At 40.8% G+C, this 25,551-nt stretch overlaps 1 protein-coding gene across 2 annotated transcripts; it reads right to left on the bottom strand.

Moving 5' to 3' along the window:
* Positions 1–3,682: 3,682 nt before the first annotated feature.
* On the bottom strand, positions 3,683–25,550 carry blmh (bleomycin hydrolase). 2 transcript variants are annotated; one of them, XM_080288470.1, is made up of 14 exons: positions 25,361–25,550; positions 24,848–25,012; positions 22,612–22,809; positions 19,114–19,223; positions 18,295–18,436; positions 17,955–18,043; positions 17,746–17,838; positions 10,916–11,071; positions 10,651–10,809; positions 10,490–10,557; positions 9,615–9,732; positions 9,262–9,328; positions 7,802–7,834; positions 3,683–3,989 (listed from the first exon to the last, which is right to left on the bottom strand). In XM_080288470.1, the coding sequence occupies exons 2-13, from the start codon at positions 24,855–24,857 to the stop codon at positions 7,818–7,820; spliced, it is 1,227 nt and encodes a 408-aa protein (XP_080144596.1). In that variant the 5' UTR covers positions 24,858–25,012; positions 25,361–25,550; the 3' UTR covers positions 3,683–3,989; positions 7,802–7,817. The 2 variants fall into 2 exon arrangements, with proteins under 2 accessions (XP_080144596.1, XP_026048248.2); XM_026192463.2 differs by lacking the exon at positions 7,802–7,834.
* Position 25,551: the final 1 nt, after the last annotated feature.

Below are 25,551 nucleotides of genomic sequence, written 5' to 3'. Positions count from 1 at the left end.
CATTCCTCTGAGGGGTGATTTCTAGGGAAAAATGTGCTTGGCCATTCGCTGACTGTTATAAACAGGCAGCGGTTAAATCCTACATGATATATCTAGCTCCTGTAGTGTACAGATTTCAAAAACTACTCAGATGTTGCCATAATTCACATCTGACTTAATGGTGGTGTGTGTGTGTGTGTGTGTGTGTGTGTGTGTGTGTGTGTGTGTGTGTGTGTGTGTGTGTGTGTCTCTGTGTGTGTGTTGGGTGGGGGTCAAGTCAACCTGCAGGCATCTGGCAGAAATGACTGAGACAGATGGAAGAAAACTGAGGGGGGTAAGTAGAAGTGAAATAGTTATAAAGAAATATAATCTGCAGGTGAAGGCCAGAAAAATGGAGTGCCAGACACAGGACAGGGCGGGGGGCAAGGGGTGGGTGGAATAAAACTATTAGAAGTGAAAATAAATTAAAGAAATGTAAACTGATCGGTGGGAGGATGTAGGAGTAACAGTTCACGCTTAACCTTTGTGTGAATATTTCAAGGATTGTTATTCTTCTGCTCATTTGTCTCCAGTGAGCAGTGCAGTGTGACAGGGAAAAATGCAGAAGTGGCAACAGCTAGAGTTATTGACCCTGCAGCAAAAATAAAAGGCTTCATCCGAACCAGACATGCATCACAGTAAATACACTCATGTACCAGTTACGCACCTTCAGTCAGTCTGTGTTCTCCATCCCAGCAGTTTTTCCTTGGACCCGTTGTTCAAACAGTTTGGTTTATCAGTGATCTAGATTAGGAAATCCTACATTGTGCAATCTAAGACTAGCTAATGCGTCTTACTTATCTGCAGTTTGGGGGTTTTTTTCATCCTGGATGAAATCACCCTGATCCAGATGCAAACTTTTCACAATTACCACATCCCAATTACCAGTTTTCTAAATAAGACATTATCGCCCAGTGTCTGAGAACTGCAGATATAGAGTAATATCCAGCATGCCTCTGCATTGGAACTTCAAGAACTAAATACAAGTAAATATACATTCTGGATCATAGAAAGTGTTTGGTATCTTATAAAAAACAAGAAAAACATGTTAAATGTTATTTTGAAGCTCTGATTTTAGGAGCCCGATATTCAGTAAGGTTTGGATTGCTATAGATCTTCCCTTCTCCTCACAAAGTGTATAAAGCTCCTTAGAGCCTGGTGTTTTTCTACAGTGCCACTTAAACGGTGACTCAAATCAGTGTAAATTACACATTTGTTTTACTACATCTCCTTCAGGAAGTGCACTCTGAATTCAGTTTTCTGCTTGGATGAGGATAACCATCACGCTAACAGTATGATGCAGATGTTAACAAAAACTGCTTTGCATAATGAAATTCATTTCAGAATCTTCTCTTTCAAAAACACCCAAAAGAGTCTTTCAGGAACCAGGAGAGTATTGATGTTGATTTGTTTTTTAGCTTTAGCCACACTGCTGAGGATGACAAGTAGTAACCCCTGTGACACACCAACTGCTGGGAGGTCAGAGGTCCTCCTTACCTTGACAGGAGTGTTTTAAAGCAGGAAGAGCAGAGAGCACAGAGGAAGTGGCTGGATTTTTATGTGGATCTTTAACCCAAGTATCCTGTGTGGGAATAAGTATACATTTTGCTAACTTAGCTTTTTTACTTTTACATGTATATGCAGTCAGGGTGGATACAGACAGAAGGTATGATAGGAAATCATTATTACACATTCACAGTCACAGCTGGGTCCATATTTATTTAGATGCAGACATTTTTGGTTGTTTCAGCTGTTAACTACCACATACTCAAGTTTGTATTTATGCTCTTTATGTAACTAAGTCACTGAGCTTCAGTTTGAAGCTACTCATGTAAAATTGAAGGTAAGTTTTTGAAAGGACAGCTCTTTAATATATTTCAGCCTCCTTTAAAGGGACCAAAGGCAGTCAGACAATCAACTCAAAAGCTATTTTTTGGACTGGGACTGGCTATTCTTTTGTCATTTCTTATTAAATTAAATGTAGTACAAAGTCTAGAGTTGATTTCCAGTGTGGCATTTAAAAGCCGATTCTGTAAACCCACAACATGTGGTCAACGTGGAAGTGAAACACACCACCCTTAGGCTGCAAAAAGCAAAACAAGATAGCAGGAACAAATCCACCATTTTTTAAAGGATAAACTACACTGGTGAATTGGATATATATGTATAAACAAATAAGGAGGTTTGGCCATAAAGGGTAGATTTTATGAGAGCAGGTACAGATGGTTCAGCACAAAGTGCAAATCAACTATCAGCCTCAAGAAGAAAAAGGGCACAACAGGCATTGCAACAAAAGGAAACAAACCTGCAGAAAAGCTGTGGAACAGCACTGTTTTGACACATGGAACTAAGCTCAACCAGCACCAGCTTGGCGGAGAGGGAAAAAAAAGGAAAAGAGAGGAGGCGGCTAAAGATCAGCAAAAGTGCTTTTTGTGCAAAACAAAAAAAGGAGAAAATCCCCAACAAAAAAACAAACAAACCCCAAACTGCAGACAGCTAGTGATGTGCGATACTGCAAATCTTCCTATCATTCAGCTGGCAAGTAAACACAGGGCCAGACACAGACGCTATTAACTTATAAAAGCAGGTTATTTGGGAGAGGACGGCGTTTCATGATTTATGAGATGACTAATCATCAATGTAGCTATTGTGCACCTTTTAATGACTCCTGGATAACTGGGATTTTTATTTTCCACTATAATTAGTTAACACAACAAAATGCAGCTTTCAAATTTAATTGCATTTTTGAACTGGGTTTTTTGGAGACCTGGAACGTAAATGCACCTCTAAAGCACTTTGTGTTGACTTTGTTTAAATGTGCTGTAGGCTATAAATAAAATAGACGTGACAGTCAATACAAAACATTTCAGACATTTTTCACAGTGCATGTTTGGAGGTACGTTTCTTCATTCCTACAATTAATTTATTTAACACAAATCAGTGGGCTACATCTTGAACTTAGAAACAAAGCATGGTTCCTATTGTCTGTCCTGCTTGTATTGATCTAATACCAATACTGGTGTTGACGTTGATCTACCCACCTCTACAGATGGCTGCAGCAAAGCCCTGGTGAAGCATGGCAAAGGAGGACACCTGCTCTTTTGGTATGTCCGTGGGTTTTTCTTCCGGCAAAGGATTTTCCAAGTGTTACAAATTAACATTTTTGGTTATCAGTTAATTCTCTGTCCCTTAAAAAAAAAAAAAAAAAAAAAAAAAAATAGGAATTTCACATCGAGTTGGCTGTACTTCTCAAAGGGTTAATACAACATTTTTGTTCAGTCTCTCAAACTTCAACTGCATCTGAAAACTGCGTCGCTGTCCAAAAAGAATCTGGACTGCTGTTTGCTATTCAGGGGCTGGTTTACACTGTGCTGATTGCAGGGACGGGAGGTTATGATATGATTGCGTTACTAGTGTGTTACTTCCAGCACTTAACTATGAACTGCTGTTTTGTCCTGGTGAAACACATGCACACAAAAATGGAATACATAAACTTCAATTAAAAACATTCAAACAACTTAACGGCCATGTACAATATTTGTCAGCAGCTAATCAACTAATTAAGTCCAGAGCTGAGATTGCAGATACATGCAGTGTGTAAGCAACAGAATAAACCTCCAGCAGTCTGAGAAAGAAAGAAAAAATAGACAAAAGACAAAGGCAGTCTGGTAAAAAAGAAAACAAAATCTTTATTATTTTTTCTAGAAGTACAGGCCGTTTTAGAAGGAGGTGTTGGGGAAATGTTGGAGAGGTAAAAGCAGCTGAGGAATAGGGCGGAGTCAAATTGACCAGAGGGTGGGGCTAAAACCTAGATTTCTCTAGCTATGCCAGGGATCCCATCGGGTCCCAGGCAGGAAGTACGATGGGATCCTGTTGCATCACTTCCAGGACATCATCGGTCAGGAACCTCTTGTCTACCACCACCTCGTAAACATACTCAGAGAACCAGTCATCCGTCATTATCAGGTAACCTACAGAGACAGAGGGAGACAAGAAGACATCAGGTCAGCTGCTTGGATTCTCCTTGTGATTCAAGTACTCAGCAGAAGACTGACTCTTTTCAATAAATTACCAAAACAAGGAACAAATGTCCGTCAGGTTCTGGTCAAGAATTAGATCAATATAATAGGTAAAGTTAAACCCTAGACCTAAACAATTTTCACATAGAAAAAGGCTTTAACTGTTTAAAATGGCAAAATTGTCTGTGAAACCAGACAACGAGAGTCACAGCACCCAAACTTCAGGTTTGAAATTCACTAGAAGGTTTGCATATTTTGTGGTAGAAACAGGTGTCTGAAAAGCAACAAACAAACAAACAAACAAAAACCCACACACATAATGTATTTTAGAAAACCAAAGTATCTCAACACAAGCATGAAAACACATCTCAGGACTGATTTTGATCACTGGCATGAATCCCGTCTAGGTTTTTAAATACAGAAGTGAGGCCTATCGATTTTGGTCATCGTTATTAAGATGCTATGCAATTCTTTAGAATCAGTTTTCTTTGAAATCTAGATTTTTATGCTTTAAAAAACAAAGATGTACAACTGCTTCCCATTATTGTCTATCGTCTCTTATACATTTGATGATGAGATCATTTCCACAGTTAAATTAACAATTTTGCCGTCCAGAATCTTCAGTCCTTCTGAGTCCAGTCCCATGTTGAAACATTTATCTTTCAGTATATCGATTTAATAGAAAATGAAGAATTCGGCCAAAACACAAACAATGAAAAATGTTTTTTTTCATAAAGGAATATCATAAAAATAATAGGCCAACTCGTGCGTGGTAGAATGTTCCTTCAGCTCTTGTGTTTAGCACCAAAGGCGCCGGCTGAACACATCAGAAAGCTTTACAATGGCACGTTCATCCAGCTCCCAACATCTGTCAATAGCAGCAGCAGCTACACCCAGACCGAGCTGGATAAGAAGCCTACTCTCTCATTGAAATGGAAAACTTGCATGATAATGGAAATTGTTTAGCAGAACTCAGGAAATGAGGCCAGTTAGCATTATTTATCAACATCTCTTGTGCCAATATCACAATCTGATATAGACTTTAAAAAGATTTTTATGAATATGGGAACACACCAAATGTTTTAGTATAAAGTAGCTGCTGTAAAATTCTTCAAATACTAGCTTTTTCGGGGGTCCACTTATTTCCAAATAATTCTCACAGGTAGACAGCACTACACAGACTCATACAAAGCTTATTTTATTAATCTAGCGATAATGCGGTTATGCTTCTTTCATTGCAAGGGGAGGAGTAGAGAGGAAGAAGAATTCAACAGAATGGTCCAGCACACTTTGTTGATGCATGCATGTTTGAAATCCTGCTAAGTGCTCTTTAGTTTTAAACTATTGTTCAACAGGCAAAAGAGCTTTTTGCAGACACGAAGGACCCCCGCCCGTTATAGTTCACACTATCCCACCCTTCAGTACGGCATGCATTCTGCACTTTAGCTATCAGCTCTGCATGCACACCCTGATAAAACCAAACAATGTCTGCTTCCCTCTCCCTGTGTCCCTGTGTGCAGCCGTACAAGGTCAACATGAATGAGTTCAGATTCCTGTGAGTTTACCTTGAGCTTACACTGAAAGGATGCTGGAATAACCTGATCACTTTCTGGATGAGAATCTAGCCCCATACTGAAACGATTAATTAAAATCAAAGATGTCTGTGTGCGTCTTCCGCATAAATAAAAGAGGCTAGAAGCTCGGTGAAACCAGAGCAGCTCAGACCTAGCGCTGAACTGGCCCATATGGGAAGCTGGATTAGAACTGGAAACACTGAACTCAAAGTTCATTTACTTTTCTTTCCCCCCCCTTCCTCATACCACCTTTTTGCTCCAGCTCTTCCTTTTTTCCTTCCCCCCCACCCTTTCTCGTGTGTTCGGAATTGAGCATCCCTCCAACTGTCAAGTTGACTTATCAAAGACGTCAGGGTAACCGCAAGAACGTGCACAGTTCAAAACAATGTATCGGGGTGGCGTGTGTGCTGTGTATCCGTGTTCTTCCAAGTACGCAAATCTCACATGGCATACTGCCTGGTTCTCACTGCAGTAACCATGTGTGTATTGATGTGAGCTTCCTGGAACCCGCGTGTTGGGTGGCATAGTGTGTGTGTGAATGTTGGGTGTTATTTGTTTTTTGGGATAGGCTGAGTGTCCTGTCTCAGACCAGATGGGTATAGTGTAAGCGAGCCACCTATTCAGTTATTCTGAAGTACGCAATCTGGCCCAGAGGATCTGTGATTTTAATCCATATTGCAAAAGAGAAAAGGTGATGTGACAATGATTTAGACATTTGAAAATAGCCATTTTTATCCCGTTTTGCAAAATCTAACTACTGAAATAAACTGCAAAATGCCTAAAAGCATGACTAACACTATATAAACCGTGTATTCGCTTTCATTTCATGGTTTATTTTTTAAAAACCAAACAAAACAGCTAGCCATTTTCCTTATCAGCATGACTAATGCTGCATTTTGTCCTGCTAGCTGCCACATTTTTGAACATTTACAACTTTTTAACCTGACACAGTGGGTAAACACTTGTTACTTATTAGATTAATAATCATGTGAACGTCTGTCAATGACATTTACAACACTTAAAATAGCTGCTGTAGAAAAACCTACTTGAGGGTCACAAATGTACAGCCTTCTACACTCGACTTTCTGACCATCACGAGTTCACCACCTGAGTAATCACACTGCAGCTGTACCCATATTACTTGTAGCCATACAAGCCACGACGGCACAGCCTGCAATGACCGACCATTCAGAACTGTCATTTCTTCCAATGCATATTTCTATGGGTCGACTCAAAAGAGAGAAACTTTGGTGGTGAAATTGCAGAGCAGTGCACGAGTATAAATGTGTGCAGTGGAGTCAGCCACTTGTGTAGACTCAACAAGGTCATTTCAGCTTCTGTAGGTTTGCAGCATAAATTAATGATCAAGTGGAAAAGAATAAATGGATCAATGGATATTAAAATTATATTTATTTGTTTATTTATTTAAACACTTGGGCTCTTTCATAGTGTAAAAAGCAGTTTTATAAATTTAAAATGTTAGTTTCCTTTACAGGACGAAAGAGCAGATAACCGTTTGGGTGAAAATAACAAATCTACAGAATCCTTAAACCCATATTAAACTCTCAGCGATTGAGACAAAATATTACTCTTAAACGGTGTAAAAAGTTCGAGTTGTAAAGTGAGCAGAGTCATAACAACGTCTGTTTGAAGGATTAAAGATGGAGGAAACGGAAAGTTAAAACTCTCCTGAGAGATCCTTTTATGGTTAGAAGAAATATTAAAAGACTAAAGGGAGACATCAAGTCTTATAAATCTTACGAGCACTTTCTTTCTTGGCTTCCTTCTTTTGTTCACTATTCTTTAATTTCTTCAGTTCTTTGTCATTTTCCCCAAATTGCCTCCACATCTACTTCCCTTCTTTTCTCCCCTCAGCTTTTGTCAAACAAACATAGCCTCCAGATTACCCAGTGAACTCCACTTCTCAGACTTTTCTTTTCACAAGAAAAACTTTATTAATTTGGCTGTGGAGGGGCTGGGGGCCCTGGCCTCCCCTCATCTGCTGGTGTTTATGGAATAAGATATGCATGAAAAACACTTCATTTGACTGAGGGGTTTTCACATGTTTTCTCAACAGTCACTAAGGTTTGTGGGTTCAAGCAAATATTGAGAGTAAGTGTGCGTCTCGTTATGTGTACATCTTGTACTGTATGTCTGTGTGTGTGTGTCATGAGACGATCCACCACTGACCTTAAATACTCTCCCATCATTTGGAGTGGAAGCCTAAGCTCAGTAACAGGGCGGTAAGGCAGAGAAGATCAGAGGAAGATTAGGAAAATAAATAAATAAAATAGTGGGCATAGCAACAGTCATCTGGGGCAGTGGTGTGGAGGACCTGTTGTGTTGGGAGGGCTGTTGCATAAAGGAAGCCAAACCTACTTAATGACAGACACCCTACAGTTTTCCATGACTGACTCAGGTTATCAAAATTAAATCTAATATGTGGTTTAAAAATAAAACAAAAAACAACTAGACCACTAAAAAATAAACCGTGGTTCAAAAGTTGAAATTCTTTGTACGCTTCTGGTGTGTTAGACAATCAAAAGGTCTCCATGTCAACAGCTGAGGACCAAAACACACTTTGAAACATTTCAGACCTTAGAGAGACGCATAGAAGCTATTTTTAACGTTTACCTTTAGCTCTAATAACTTTATAAAGCACATTAAAATGTGCTTTATAATCACATGTGCTGGTATGGATATTTCATCCCATTTCCAATTGGATGCCTAACTGCTGGGCCTGTATTCAGCACTGTTGCCTCACAGCAAGAAAGTCCTGAGTTCAATTCCACCACTAGGCCAGCGTCTTTCTGTGTGGAGTTTGCATGTTCTCCCCATGTTTTGCATGGGCACTCTGGCTTCCTCACACAGTGCAAAGACATGCAGTTAGTGGCGTTATGTTAACTGGTAACTAAATTGGCCCACGGAGACTTTCTAACGCATTTTAGTCATGTGCTAGTGTGGATGCGGGCCGTTTTCAAATCTGTCCGGGCTACTGTGGACGTAGTCTGTGTCTATCTGGTATCCCTGCAACAGACTGGCAACCTGTCCAGGGTGTACCCTGCCTCTCACCCTACGACAGCTGGGATAGGTCACAGCCCCCCTAAGACTAATGGACATTAGTTATACATGGCACTGTATATTAAAATGCATTAAAATTATGCTGGTGTTTGGAGATTTATGTAAAAAAAAAAAATTATCTGACCAACAAAGGGCCTGACATTCCTGACTCGAGTCCAAAGAGAAAGATTAAACTGTTGCCTGTGAGCTGTGTTGCTTTATCTAACATTCCTTATTTCCTCTGCTATAACCTGCCCTGCAGAAGTGCAGATATTTGCACACAATTATGAGACAGAAGCCAATAGCAGAAATTCCTTTTTTGAATAAGCATGCATAATCTGTGTCAAACTTAAGATCTGTAAATTTCATAACTCTTATTATTTTTATTTTTTTTAAATAAAGGCCCCCTGCGTTTCTGTTGTGGTGAAGAGGAACATAACCAATTACAAGTTCAAGACCCTGTTTTTAATTTAAGGAACACAAACAGGAAGATGACAGTTTAATCACCCGACCAGAGGCTGACATCTGACAATCAGCGTCACATCAAAGAAATCAGGCTTCTGCTCTGCAGCAAGAGGGTTTCGTGTTACCTTTGTTGCCACGGTCGTCACCCCAGGAGTTTTCCACCCTCCACTTTTCATAGCCTTCTTTTCCATCCTGAGAGACAGAAGGAGAACAAGAGACAATGGGAGATAACAGTGAGACAAGAGGAAAGAAAGTGTCCTGACAGCTGGGGTTACTTAAAAAGGGGGGAATTGACAGCACTACAAAAAAAACTCCAGCGGATTAAAGCAGCGTAAACACACGGCAAGACTTTCATACAATAAACCTTGGGAAATTCTGAGTGTGTGTGTTCTCGCTGGACAGTTTGTATAAGTACTGCATGTACACACGAGTGTACCAAACAGTCACATACCTGTACTGCATGATTGTGTGAGTGTACCTTGTCTGTGACAGCGGTGAGAATCATTGCATGGGTCATGAGAGAGTCGCCATATATCAGTCTCTCTGCCTTTGAAAGGTTCTTCACTGAAACCCCAAACACAAGCTCATGGTTGAACCTGTATGAAATGCACAAAATCATGTGATACCTCCAGCTCCTCTACACACTTATGACAAGAAATGGTTTACTGCATTTGTGATTTGTCATGTTTTAACAATAATAAAATCTGTTTCTGACAGGAACAGTGGGAAGAGATGTAATGACCATAAAAAGCCACAAAACACGCTGCCTTCATAAGCTGGGATTTTGCAGCTAAAAAGGCAGCCCGCTGTTTCATTTCCACTTTGAGCATGTCTGTCTAGAAATGAGGCCACATTAAGCCTCAGCCTCATTCCAGTTATAATGTACTGTTACAAGAAGAGATCTGTGTGAAAGATGAGCTTCAGTGGAGATGAAACCAGACATTCGGCACCATGCTGGTTTGGTTCAGCGGGCAAATTTAAGCCTGGCGCCAGCAACTCAGACACAGATGCTGCTGCTGCTGCACCTGAAGGGCAAAGATGGGCACTTTTCCTGCGTGGGGAGACGGACACCTCAAAAAGGCAGATGTTGTCTGGTCCAGTCAAATGAAGATGTGGCACAGATAAAAATAGTTCCCTTTGTTGTTAAGGCTTTTTAAAGATACCTTTACCACAGTCAAGTGAACAAAACAGATTTTCCCGCTGTTCCTCTAATCCTTAAGTGTAAGAGAAGGGAAAAAAATCCAGTTTCTTTGTTTGGTATGCCAAAGTTTATCTTAAGATAAATCCCTACTTCAACACTTGTTGGAGATTTGTTCATATACTGTACACTGGACATCCTTCAGTTATACTCACACATTCATGTCATTAATGCCCAGCTTGCTGTGGAAATGTTTCCCAACGTCACAACCGAACCACACAGCCTAAGATGGGTGGAAAGAAAAAAAAAACCAAAACAATAATCACAGTTGTGCACACATCTGTGCCTGGAGTTGTGCCCACTTGTGCCAACGTACCTCTCCATCCTTTATGGAGTCAGCTGCAGCTTTTTTCAGTAGCTGGATGGGCTGGTTGTTGTACAGAGTGCTGCGACCACCAACCATGTTACCCAAGAACTCGACACTGTACAGCTTTCCATAAGGATTCTGGGGTCGAGGGTCATTTACAAGGCAGACCTGGGGATAGAGGAAATAACCACACAAGATCAGAGTTTCTACAGCTACACAAAGACCACAGAAATCTACAGGCTCTCCATCTGTGGTGTCCAAGGGGGTCACTTACTTTGTCCTGAATGTTGTATAGGGGTTTCACATGCTTCCTGTAGAACTCCTGAGGAGTGAGTGGTCCCATGCGATTGAAGTTCTTATCCTTGTCCCTGTACTCCCAACAGATGGTCTCAGGAGGGCTGCCTAGACAAACACTGGCCACTCGGAAAACCTGCACAGCACAAAGACAGTTTAGATAAAGGTTTGGCTTTAAAGTCTATTTAGCATTTGTAGACAGTTTAAAGCAAACATGGCACATTTCAGCAAACTCTACATTTTAATAAGGCAAGCAGAGATTCCTACCAATTCACCTCAACTACAGAGACGGAGGGAGCCACCGCTTTCACTTGAGCCTGTATATTCAATATTCCTAATTTGCAAACATCTGTTGTCCATCCCTGCATACCCTTGATGAGTACCAAGACCTCTTCCAATTATCCCTGCATTTTCCCACTGCTGCGCTTCCATTCTTTTCCATTTGCAGCACACACACCCCTTTGCCCTTCCGCCATGTGCGTCTTCCTTCAGTGCAGAAGTTCAGAGTGAGTTCTTGTGGGCTAAATCAGGTTGTTTGGACTGGGCCGTCTGTCAATCTGGCCCTCCTAACCCCTGATATAGCTATCGCTGGAATTTCCCCCTTAAGCTTTTCAATACTCCCATCCTCTGTTCTTTTCCCAAGACTGAGCACATACTTTTCCTATGAAATATGATTAATACGGGACTGAGAAATTAATCATTGTATCGAGACCATTATTCGCCGCAGATAAAAAGAGGGCCACTAGACAGTGACACATTGCCTTGGCAATGTATCGCTTCAGTGTGTGTGTTAAAGGACTAAAGGAAACCTAGCTCCTGTGGCAGCGCTTTCCTGACCTTTACACACATTTTAAATATCCCATTATATAAAGTAGAATGTAGGAGCCCCACTCCAGAAATGGTCACATAGTGGAAAAAAGGCATAAATTCAGGCCAGTCTTAAACAAACAAACCAATCCCCTCTTTGTTACAGAAATGTGTAAAGTCACAAAAATACAGACACACACAAAAATACACACTTGCGCTGAGTCAACAAAAGCATCTGCTTAAGCTCCCCACACCTCCGAACTACCCAATTCAGCCACTTTATTTAGACTGCTCTGTGGGCAGGAGGACACACCAGGGTGTCCATCCACTCGCTAGGTCTTAAAAAACACCCGTCGGGCTCTACTCCCTTTTCCTCCGGTTCCTGCATTTAATCTCTCCTGACAAATTGAAACATTTCCACTTGCTTTACAGTTTTCTTCTTTCTGATGCCCTGACACATACAGCAAGTGTCGCCCTTAACACCAGCCTTGTACATTCTCATCGGACCTGGCAATGTAAGTAAAGCGACTGTGAGGAGAGGAGACCTTAGTCAAGAGAATAAACAGCGACAATGACATGAGAACAGGATCAATATAGAAACACCTGCTGCCTCAGTGACTGACATGCATGAGTGATGGGGAAAGAGGGACAGGTGGGGGGGATACAGAATAGCAAGTTTGCAAAATATTGGGCTCTCTCTTTCACATCTCAATGTAATGTGTCTGATTTGATAATGTCAGAGTAGGTTTGAAATTAATTTCCACAACTCCAAGTTGCAAGCTTTTTCTAATTTGACTCTCAGAAACCACTTCAGTGAGTTAAACTGTCTAAAGATTTGTAAATTCCTATTTTGAGACAGTTTACAATGATCCGAGCCAAAGCCCCTCGATTCTTTCCTAAACCCAACATGCGTTGTTCATAAAAATCTGCAGGGCTCCATCCGTGTTTAGATTCTAACTTCAACAGCCATGTCATTCATATCTTAATATTCTAAACATCTGAACTGTTAACAGGTTTCAGGAACCAGCTGTTGTAAGTGATTATGATGGAGTTTGTCAACATGCGGCTTTCTTTTCAGCTCAGTCTGTAGCGGAAGACCCACCTCAGGTCTGTCTCCATTCTGTGACATAGTGAGTTTGCATGTCTTGGTACAAACAATGAGCCGAATGCACGCTATTGGGGCTAACCCTGGCTAATGCTTGATAGCATCTGCGCTCCAGTGTTGAAGACACTGGCCCGAGTTGGCTCGAATTAGTAAAACGTACACAAAAGCTGAAAGAAGTGATTAAAAAGCAATTTACACATTTAATATCATTGCAGTTTAAGAATAATTCACAAAAGTTGGTACAAAAACCACAAAAAATTAATTTAGCCGTCAATACTTCCACATTTGTAACATGCTATAGCAACAGATTTAACTTGCAATCCTTGTTTCTGCTTTAAAAACAAACTGAGCGGTTTCTGTCATATCAGGCCTGCTTTCAGAACAAAATGAATGAGTGTGCATCAGAAATTAGTGAGAGTGATCAGCTTTACTGGTGCTAATCCGTATCCCTATTCTAATGGTCATTGAATAGAAACCATGTCTTTATGGATATACATTTACATCCAAGTGTCAAATCTCTTCGTTAACAATACAGAGGAGGGTGTCAAAAGTCATCTTTATGGAGTAAAGGGTTAAAACATACATTTGATGGTTGAAAATGTTCTTGGATTGGCACAATTTGCCGAATTGAGGAAAACCATGCACCTCGTTGTTACTCTGACATAAATTTATAACCATTGTCTAGAAGCTGGACTTGTGAGTGTAAGCAAATGACACCATGCAAACAGTTTGGATAAAAATGAGTGAGGTTTTGATTAAACTTCCATGTTTTGTAAACATGCAACACATGTGGGCATTGTTAAATTCCTGCAATTGTGCATGAAAAAAAAAAAAATTCAAGAAATGTGGGTGGACAACTCTAAAGTGGCTATTCTGAGGCTGCAACGACTGCAGCCGGTAACAAAGACATATGTAGGAACCCACCCACATCGAACAACAAATCAACTGAGCCAACAGCCTGCAGCGCAGGGTGTGTGAGCTGTGGTAAGAGGGTTCCTCTGCGAGTTGATGGCGGTCTCGTAAATTAGACTTGTCTTAAGAATCTCTCTCTGTATTCAGAGCCAAGAGCAGAGCCGCACATGGTGTTTCTGATTCCATGACGCAATGGAGCATGGAAAGGGTACGGTGGTGGCGTGAGGAATACCATCTGTGTATGTTTCATGTGTGTGAAGTGCTGCATGTGCATGTATAGTTTCCAGTGATTGTGCCTTTGTACTGTCTACTTGTCCACACAAGTGACAGAAGAGAAACCCCGATGCACATCTGAGAGAGCATGAAAGAAGAAGGCTGCCTCAACAACGCATGTATGGACACAGGAATCCTAGCAGCAATAACGACAAACTGTCAGCGCACAGTGGTGATTTGAACGCCGTTTCTGCAGGTGCATTATGAAGTGGGTTAAGGCTCTTTTGCCAAGGTTCTTAAATAAATGTTATGTGGTTTGAGTCAATGTGCCTGAGCAGTGTTAACACGCACACACAAGACTTGATTCTTCACACGCAAAGAGATTCGTTCAAATCAAGCACACCCCAGGTACAGTAAGTGGAAGCAGAAGCAGCGACCCAGGGTTTCTGTCACGGGACTGTGTGTGGGGCTTGGTGATGAAGACCAGGGCACAAGCGCAGCTGCCACGTTTGGCGGGTGGACAGCATCACTTCCACATGCACCCAAGTAGGACTGGCACTTTAATCCTGAGAAACACGTGTGCACACATGGATGTAAATCCACATGAACATGCAGCAGTAACACTGTGTTTTCAGACAGAAGTCTGGAGGTACACAGGGTTCTTGTGTCCACAAACACTGTTTTGGTTCTAAACGAGATGAAATAAACAATGAATTTTTAATCTTAAACACAGGTTTCTTAAAGCCTGCCTGTCCTGCATGAACTTGGGCTCACTATTGGCTTGGATGGTGGTATTGTGAACTGGCTGCAAAGCCTCTGGTAAAATGTCTGTCATTGAAGGTTTGACATCTTGATCCTAATTTACAGAGTTACTATTTAGGAATGTTGTTAAAGCTACAGCAACATGGGGATGAGGCCAATCCCAGCTGTCACGAGGCAGAGGCAGGGTAGACCCTTGACAGGGTGCCAATCTGTCCCAGGGCTAATGGTGAATGGACTGTAGGACAAGCCAGAGTACTCTGAGAGAACCCATGGACAACATGCCCTCATACCTACATACAGAAAGGCCTCAGCCAGGTGGCGGATACGAACCCAGGACCTTCTTTCTGCGAGTGCTAACCCATGTGCTGACCCAATGACGTTAAAAGTTATTAGTTGACTAATCGTTTAAACATAATCAATGAACTGGACACGTGGATGGATGGATGGATAGATATAAGAATCATTATACAATTTCGTCTGATAAGCAATAAATAAATAAAAAGACACCTCAACACTTCAAGTAAACCATCCAAACAAATGTCTGTTATGATGGTGAAAGCAAAACTCATTACTAATCTCAGCAAACCATGGAGAAGACTTATGATCAAATACAGAAACTATGGTATAACCCCATTCACAGAATAAAAGTTTAAAGAAATTTAACATTTATTCCCTTATTGCATTTGCTGGGAGCATCCCATTATGAACTGCGATCAGAATAATTTGGTTCCATTTTGTAAAAAATAAATAAAAAGAAATGAGTGCGGTGCCTCACAAAACAAAACACTTCCAGGTGTACATACAAACATGCTGACAAACCTCTGTCCTCCCACCCGGTCCTCCATCTTTACTCTTGCACAGCATGTGTTGGTGGATGTACATGTCTTTGTGTTGATGGCTGGGCATCCACGAGCGACTGTTTAAACAAGCAAACAGCCAGCAGCACAAAACGACCTAACAGCTGACAACAAAAGCTGCTTAACCGGACCCAATTGTCTCAACGGAAGCTTGACTGATTGATCGATTGACCCACCCACATACACAAGAGCCGTGAATAAGGCTTCACACCTACATAGTGCAACTTGCCCAGTGTTCAGAAAGCACACACGCAAGCACACTGTGTACCACATGTAGTCCCCCTTAAACACGTGTTATGCTCATGACGTGTTGCATGTGTTTGTTTACATGTGCCTGCACACCTTTTATTGTATTGTCTCTTTGAGGTAAACCAGCATCACTGTCCAGCATTAGACGTCGGACTGTTCCATAAACAAGATCACTATCAGCAACTTTGTCACATGAGAGGTAGTGTGCAGGTGAATGGACACAAACACAAAATGTAGGTCAAAACACTGTCTGCACATTAGAGAGAAAAAAAAAAGAAAAAAAAAAAAAGGCCCAAGATGCATTTACTGCCTTTACAAAAAGTCAAACGTGAATGAGCACTGTAAGAAAAACAAAAGTCATCATGCATCGGCAGACAAATGCCAACATTTGTCTGGTTCTATTTAAAGGAAACCTTTCCTTAATCATTTATAAACAAGATGTTGTCAGTGTTATGAGCCTGGAGCCAACAGAAATGCATTTGTTTTTGTTTACTTTTTTTAAACATACAGCAGCGGTCCCCAACCTTTTTGGCGCCACGGACCGGTTTATGCCCGACAATATTTTCACGAACCAGCCTTTAAAGTGTCGCGGATAAATACAACAAAATAAAATTAGTAAAATTAGAAGATTTATTCATAACACACGTGAAAAGACCCAGGAAAACCGAGTTAACGATAAAAACGATAACAAAGTAACGCTGAAAACCGATTAAAAACCATACATTTCACACCTGAGCCTCAACTCTCGCGGCCCGGTACCAAACGACTCACGGACCGGTACCGGTCCGAGGCCCGGGGGTTGGGGACCGCTGACAGAGTATTGTGTTCTCCCTTTACCTTGTCTGCAAATGCATGTCTCTGCAACGTGCACTGATGTTTAACTATAGCGCTGGGATATTATAAATGCATTTCTATAAAACCAATTATTTATCATTGGAATTTAAAAATCTCAAATTCTCTTATTGGACTTGGGAAATTTTGATACCTACATACTAGATGTCACAAACTGGAACTACTGCTTTGTAATAAATTAAAAGTTGCTGACAACTTCATATAGAAATTGAACACATCACCAGGTAATGTTTAATCTAACAATAATTGTTCATAGACACACTGAATACATATAGCCTGCTCTGAGCATCTCAGTTATGTATTATTTGACAGCTCCCTCTTCTGGTAAAAGTGGAACAATGTTACAAGAGCTGCACATTTTCCATTCGCTTTCGACACTTCTGTGTCTCTGCAGGTCTTACTTCCCGTTTCTAAAACTACAACAGAACTACCAACTTCTGCTCTCTTTTACACCCTTCTGCTTTTATTTCCACTGCTGCAGCCATCAAATCTGTCCACCTGTCACAACTCTGATCAACTAAAGATGAGAACCCCCTCAAACCCATGTCTTTAAATCTGCTGATGAATGAAGCTTGATCAATTAATAAGAAGAAATAACACTGAGTGAAAAGAAAAAATTAGAGCTGTAGACTGGAACCGGAGCTTACACACAACTCGTCAGTAAAATGTACCTGAGAACTCACAATGGCTTTTCACACACTCTTCTATTGGTTAACCATTTGTATTTTTTATTTTTACCTGAAAAATTATTTTTGGAGGTATTGGGGTAGCTGAGAGGGTATATGACGCTGCCACCTAGCAAAGAGCCTGGGCATTCAGCCAGGTGAACTCAGCCCTTAGAGTTCCTGAATTTTTGGGAAGTAGCACACTTTGAGGAACGAAGGAACTTCTGAATAAACGTGGGACCTCTAGAGCAGTTGCCTGGCTCTAGAGGTCCCACGTTTATTCAGAAGTTCCTTCGTTCAAGCACAAACTGTGATCCTATAAAAGTTTTCAGTGCTCTGAGAAAAACACAAGCAAACAAAGAAACTGCACATGCGATTTCAGTCTCACCTCCTCTATCATGCTGTCCATAGCTTCAGACAGTTCGCCTTTACTGGCATCGCTGGCCACCATGTTCCTCAGTCTTAGGCAGTATTCTCTCAGCTGCAACACATCATGAGGTAAACAGTCAGGATGGGCTCATTGGCATTATGAGACTTCTAGCTGGACACATATGTGAGCTCCGTTTGCTTTGAACTGAAGGAAGTGTGCAAAAGTACCTTATGATTGAGGATGTCATTCATTCTGCGTGAGGCCTCTGAGCTGTGTGACTCTGGGAAGCATTTCTTTGGAATGACGCCATACTTCTCTGTAGACAGCACAACATTAAAAAACTTAATTAAATAATAAAAATAATATTATTTTTAAGACAATAACAGGCCAGAGATTTTAAATCCAATGAAGCTCACTTTCCAGTATGAAATTAACTGGGGATCACTATTCTAGTTAATTTTATATATTAAAATTAATATATTATTTTTAACCTATTCAATGTTAAGTTCATTGAACAGGTTATTCAATGAACTTAACATGAACCACTGTGCAATGATAAGAACTAACCAATGAGATTGACCAGCATGTCCCACTGCCCTCCATCATTTGTTGGATTGGAGAGAAGAAACTGGACCAGGCGTCCATCCACTGGCTCCTTCCTCTGTGCCGTCTCCACACAGGCTTGAAGGAAGTAGTAACAACGCTCGATCTGAGAGATAACAACAAAAACAGAGACTGTCAAAGTAGACAGTCGACCACATGAGACTTGAAACAAAACCAAAGAAGAAGAAAAAAAAAGGTACCAGAGAGGCATCGTTCAGCTATCATTAGACTTATTACATATTTAAAGAGCTACTGTCATCAACTGTAATTTGTTAAAATTAGTTTTCATTTAAGACTTTATTGAAATTAGTTAAAAATCTAATGCAATAGCTGATAACTTAAGGAGAGTTTTACTGTTTCTTTGTTTACTACTAATACCACAGTAGCTGAAGCTCCCATATCTGGCACCTGCCACAAAGAAGGGGTGTGTTTATGATGGGCCTGCTAAAAATACACACAGTTTAAAAGAGAGCGATGACGGCATTTAAAAAAAAAAAAAAATCAACAAGGAGTCACCGTGACGTTGGTCCGGGTGGAGCACTGACAACAACGCACAAAAGGGGGTTTTAGGTGGGACAATGACTGTATAGTAGAAAAGGTGCAGCATAATAACACCACACCAGTGGCACATGCATGCACACGCAGTGTCCCAACTCCAAAACAACAAAAACCATCCATTTACCAGAATGTTACATCACCGAAATGTACCAAAATAATAATAATAGTAAAGGAGTGAAAAAGCCCACAACCATAACCAATATGTGGTGTTACTGTGTGTCTTACCTTGTCCCAGAAAAATAGATAGGACTGACTAAACTCAAACTCTTCTATGTTAAACTTTTTCATGAAGGGCAGTCGCATGACGTTGAGGCACGAGAAGATCCAACATCTCCCTAGTGATTAAGAGAAAACAGATTTAGAAATATGCAGGTTAGTAAAGGCTTAATGCGCAAACAGCAATATAAAGCCATCCTTGTGCGCTTGTGATGATAACAAGTATCACAAAAACCCTGAAAGACTAGGATCGCTTGTTTAATTAGATCCCTTCCCTTCAATGAATAACAGGGCTGTAGTGGACCAGGATTTCTGCAGCTGAGACCGATTGGGTGGTTCATTAATTAATAATTGGGTGGAAATTTAAGGTTTTCAATTTGCTGAATGCTGAAATTAAAGGGCAGCAATGGCTGTCAACAGGGGCTGATACACGGCTTCATCCGTTTCTAAACAGCAGCCTTCTCTTTTAATGTGGCTTTAATTTCTTTCTTATTTAATCTATTTTTGAGGCAAGACTAACTTTGGTAGCCCACACCATCCCCACCAACACATGAGTCATTCCAGCTGGATCTCTCATGAAGGCTGTGAGGTGCTGAAATCCACATAGTAGAACAAGCCAACCCAAAGATGTGTCAGCTGACCCACCAGAGGTTAATGCCAAACTGTGCAAGTGAAACATGCTAAAAAGGGGAAAATAAACTTGTTATTTCAGTGAGAAAAATATGTAAACACAATGCAAATTTTACATTTCATGCAAAAACTATAAATTATGACAGAAGCTCTGAAAGAGGGAGTGTGGCGTACTTTACATACATGCAGAGAAACCACAGCAATGATTAATATACAGTATATATTCCACATTACACACTCCCTCTGACAATATAAGGAAATAAAAAGTAATGCTGCTTCCAGTCCAGCTAAACGACAGGTCAAACCCTCTTCTTTCATCTGCCCCCTTTAGAGGTTGCCATAGAAAATCTGTTTTTTATCTGAGTAAATATCACAGATAATTGTGTCACAATACACCGATACCGTAAAGAATCAGCTGTAATGTTTTGACTATTACAGAATCACTGTGTAATCATAGCATTATTATTATCATCGGCTACGTATTACTGTCATATCTTGAGTTAAGACTGTGATTCCCACTCCTGGCAATAATTAATCAAATATCCAGCCATGTCTATTCATCGTTTGTCATGTACAACTGCAATCAAATTATATGTTAGGAAAAATAAAGTGTTATTTGCTTCAGAAATGACATCACTAACCGGTGTGCGCCAACTGTCAACGGTTTGAACTGTGAAATGTTGCTGTGAGGACAAATATACAACATTACTAAATTCAGTGTGTTAAGCAGTAGGGCTGGGCCATATTATACCGTTCACGGTAATACCGGTATAATGTTAGACAATGATAGGAAAATGAAATATCGCGATAGAATATAAGTAAAACGCGCATGCGCAGTGCCTTTGTTTTCATACGCACATGGCCGATTGTTGAGTGAAACAGATGAACCAGAATTGGTTTGTAAAAATGGTACAACTTCAGTGATGTGGAACTGGTTTGGTGTTTGTCCGTCAGATACACGACAAAGCACTTTTTTTTTGCAGAACATGCAAGCGGCCGTCGTTATTGTCGTATTTGTCGGACTAAGATGCTCTTAAATCTGGGAGTAATCTGGGTCCTAAACCCCCCTCTTCAGGTCAAACGAACGCTGCACTGAGAGTTAAAAACTGTCTAAATTCTTTCATCTTTAATAAAACAATCAGCATTGCTGCTTTACCAGGTGTAACTATGAAGTTTAACTTCCAGGCATCCATGAAAACAAAATGTATTACATTTAACGGAGTTAGAAGTTAGCAGCAAGCTAGCGGAAGTTAGCTCGCTAGTTTCGCTAGTTACCTAAGCATGATATAGCATGTTCTGACTGAGAGATTTCTGAAAAAAATCAAACGTACAGCTCTGCTATCACTTCCAACATAAATGAAGACAGGAAACTAAACAGCAGTGACGTTTGTAGGGTTACTGAAGTTGGGCTAGCTGGTATATAAGGATGTGCTACGTGATCGCTAGCGACACAGCTATGTTAGCATAACATAAACAGTGAAGCTGGAGGACGAACACTAACACTTTTCCACTTATAAAAGTTAACGTGAAGGTTCCTCATGGTTAGAGACAAATGCAATCGCATGGCAGGATGCTGTAAACGGACCAAACTTCAGTCAGGAGAACAACTGAGATAATCCATCCACAATAGGAGGTTAGTCATTAATATACTGCAACAACATGGGAACAGAGCAGCTGCCAGAGAATTCAACATTAATGAATCAATGGTACAGAAGTGGAGGAAGCAAGAAGAATGAGTTTAATAAAGTTTGATTTATCTGACTGCTTTGTTTCGCTTAATGTGCCTTATAATCAATCCCGTGCACCTCATGGTCCGAAAAATGCGTACTGCACACTGCAGTTTAATGTTGCAAAGCACCTCTTTTTAACTTCAGTGGATATTATACATGGTTATGCTCAGGATATGTCAGCCCATTTCTACTGGAAATGCCTTTTGGTTAAACTTTCAGCAAGGAATTTGCATTTGCACTGTTAAATTTTTATAAAGCTTTAATGTACATAAAAACCAGCTTCTTGTTTAAGTGAAAATAAATGGAAGGTTGTCTTTTTGCGCTAGTAATGTTGTGGAGTTGTATTTTGTCTCGCATCAATTATATCGTCAGTTATATCGTTATTGCAAATTTTCAAATATATATCGTGATAAATATTTTTGGCCATATCGCCCTGCTCTATTAAGCAGCTGTTTGGGTTGACTGACAGGTACAGAATAATACACCCAAATGCAAATGTAGAAATGATCCACGTCGTTCTTGATATTAAAAATAAACACATAAAACAAACTGTTTTAAGTTACTGCTAAATATTTTGCACATAGAAGTTTATTTATCACCATCAAACAAGGTGTAAACATTTTGAGCATCTATGACTGGCGGCGGATTCAAAGATGACAATGAAAACTAAAAATGGGAATGATTTCTAAATGAAACAGACAATAAGTGGCACCCCGACACATAAAGAAGAGCATAAAGCATCAGGCGGCCCCTGGCTGATCATTGACTAGTTTTGGATAAATGGCACATGGGTGGCACAGGGGTGCCGTAGTTAGCACCTCATAACTCCCGCCATTTTTTGCTATGAGGACGGGGTTCTTCAGCAAACACTCTAAAGCTTTCCAGGCTAATGAGTTCCTTAATGATATAAATCAAAACTGATTTCTGAACAACCCTAATTTCAAAAATCACTTTTGGCATCGACCTGGCACTGTGAAGGGCACGTGGCTGGAAACTTGAATCCTTTTGGGCGATGGCCAGTCCCCCCTGAAACATGGCATTTCAGGAACACCTTACCCATGCCATTCAGCCCTGCTAATACAAACACTTTAAACATGCATCTTGTGCAGAGTACATGTGTATGCAACTGTATTACATCATGTCCTACCTGAGTTTTTCTGGTTGGTGATGGGCTTGCCCTCTGTGGGGATAGAGTGCTGGAAGATGTGCACAGTATCCTGTACAGTCTGCCGGTGAAGACAAACCTCCAACGGGTCGATGCAGGTTGACACATTCTGGGCCAGCAGATAACGCGGCTCAGACCGCATCCGCTTAACAAAGGTTGCTACCTTCTCTTGACTCAAACCTTTAGGAACAAGAAGTGGGAAACAGGGAGTGTGATGGGGAAGAGGAAAAAAATAGGAAGGGATGGAGAGGGAGGACAACTAAAGTTAGCACATTATAGAAAAGCTAATATGGCTAGACATTCAGACAGATTGTCTGCATCCAAAAGTGGAATTTCCTACCGCTCCAATTCCCATGACTCAACTGTGCGGTTTAAACATGCACACTTCCCACTTAAGAGCTATCTTTTGAGTACTCATGCACTCAGATGTCAGAAAGATGCCTCTAATACCAGATCGATAGTCATAAACTAAGACCATATGCTTTATTGAACATAACCGCCTGGTGCTTCACTTCTTTTTTCCACAGTCCACACAGAGGTTACATTGAAATCTATAAAAGGTACCCTATACGATTAAGATTAGCCCTCTGATAAAGAATAAAGAATATTCTGGGTACATGGAGAGGCAGTACCAGCAAAAGAGGACTAAAATGAAGAAAGCTTTGTAGTAGCACTACTACAAGTTGCCCCAGGGAGCTGAGGGCTGGTCAGAGCTGGCTGCTGGGATCACTCATCTGGCTCCATCTGTGAGAGGAATGCACTGGAAAGCCCGTCCAGTCCCACTGGATGTGGGTAAGAAGGGGTGTGCGTGTGCACACATACAGAATCAAACTGGCACTAGTGTGTGTGTGTGTTTTATTCCGTCAAATAACAGCATAGAGCAATTAAACATTGAGAGGGACATTGCCTAGTCATGCATGCTGCCTCGAGTTCAAATCTCTTGCTCAGCTGCATTCTGTTATTTTCCATCAACACAAAGCTCAAATGCACTGACCATTGCAGATTAGGACAGTGTCAAATCTCATTAGCTGCTGCGTTATCAAAAAAAGAAAAATGGGAGAAAAAAAAATGTAGAAGCCAGCCTAAGGCAAAGAGTATTCTGGGAGTGCGGCCTCAGTCATGTGTCAGCGCAACACGGTTTTCCTTAAGCCACAACAGCTAAAAGTTATGACACTGATCAGTATGGATAGATGAGGAGGACATGTGTCAAAGGGTCAGCATGTAATAGTAAAAGCCAGCATCTTATTTAAATAGATATCTGATAGGAGTGTGTGCACGTGTGTGTGAAGAAACGGGAAAGACTCAGCCCAAACAAAGTTAGTTGGCCAGGCTTTTAGCCAACAACTGAGTGCATGAATGGTGAGGACAGAGATCAGGGTGGCTTTCTATGGAAAGGGGCCAAGCACAGGCAGCCAGGGTGACTTGCAAATTTACACACCAGTGCTCTTACAGCTGGCTTTACATTAGCCAAGCACTTTATTATCACTGCTCCATAGAGCTGGAATACAGACTTTTAAAAAAAGGAAACAGGCTTAGGAGGTGGTCATTGTTGCTGTCAGCTTCACAATAAAAAAAAAAAGACAATATTGAAATTCTTAATGTTTTTAATTTGTTTAATTTCAACGTATTTTTTATTGTTAAATGTTGCTGTGTAAATCAGGGCAGCTGGCTAACACAGACCTTAGGTTCAAGTTCAAAAGTCAACCTTTGCCCATGAGCATGAAAAGAGTTGTAAAACAAAGTAGGGAGTATTCCTCGGCTGATTGGGGTGGTTATTGAGATCTACTGAAAAATAAATGAAACTATTCTATTTTCTGGTAAAAAGCAGGGTTCCCCAAACAGAACTCTCACTTCCATGAATGGCCACGACTTTAAAGAGTCACTGTGGCATTTCCAAGACGAGCTAGCTACTCTCTGGCTAATAAATCCCGTTCCTGGAAAGAGTTCCTAACGCCCGAGCAGAGGAGCAAGATTAATGTATTTAAGATTGTGATGTTGGCACCGTGCTGACAACCCCATAACCCGTCGGGGGGTGAACTGTCAACCTAGCTCACAGAGGGATGGACGGCATAAAGTCGTGCTAGCAGGCTGGCATGCTAACGCAGTGAATGCTAACGGGTTAGCTCGGTCAGCTGTCATTCTCCTGCAACCAAATGCAAGCTCCACTCATCCAGGCAGCCACAAACACTGAGAGGGGACACAGTGACATTTAACCTACCAGTTTCCATGTTGCCGAGAAGCTTGAGTAGCGTCAACTGTTGTCCAGGAAAGTCGCCGGCTCTTTGTTTATCTCACCGACAGTCTGTCAGTGTGACCACGGGGTGCGCTCGTTTATGGACTCCTGGCTAAGTCTTTGACGTGGCGGCTGGGCGGGGTTTGAAAACTGCAGACAACATTAGCTCATGAAGACGATTCACATACTTTATAAGGGCACAGTCCCTTTCCCTGCTCACATTTACATCTCTACTGCACGCATTTTACTCTTTATTTATTCAAGAATATAAAATCTAACTTAGTTTAGTGTAGTTCTACTCAAAATTTAGCTTAAAATTAAAAAGCTGTTATCTGTAACAAAGTAAGGAAATAAAACAAATATTTTTACACTGTTTTCCTAATTAGTCAACATTTCCTGCTAGTAGCTTACAAAGGAGTAATTGTTCAGTGTGAACACTTTTTGCCCATGTATGCAAATCATGTTACAGAGAAAGGGACAACATTAGATATACTCAACTTTAGCCAGCATTTTCAGCCTCTGTGGGTTTCTCAGCTAAATCGCATGAATAATAACCTCAGCTATAAATGCAGGCAAAATTAAACTAAAGTAATAACGCTCACTACTGGCGTCTGTAGTTTTGTTTTTTTTTTTTTTAGTTTCTTTCCAAAAGGAAGCATCCTTCTCACTTCCTCTGTATTTCCTGCACA

The sequence above is a fragment of the Astatotilapia calliptera genome, chromosome 14 (genome assembly GCF_964374335.1).
Source record: "Astatotilapia calliptera chromosome 14, fAstCal68.1, whole genome shotgun sequence".
In the NCBI taxonomy this organism is placed as follows: Eukaryota; Metazoa; Chordata; class Actinopteri; order Cichliformes; family Cichlidae; genus Astatotilapia; species Astatotilapia calliptera.
The sequence above is the reverse complement of the archived record's forward strand: the minus strand, read 5'-3'. Positions and strand labels throughout refer to the sequence as shown.

Coding starts and splice junctions, on each gene's coding strand:
- blmh (XM_026192463.2), bottom strand. Junction 18,437..19,113: donor ATCTATTTTTCTGGGACAAG/GTAAGACACACA, acceptor GTTATCTCTCAG/ATCGAGCGTTGTTACTACTT. Junction 11,072..17,745: donor TGGACAGCATGATAGAGGAG/GTGAGACTGAAA, acceptor TGTGCTGTGCAG/GTTTTCCGAGTGGCCAGTGT.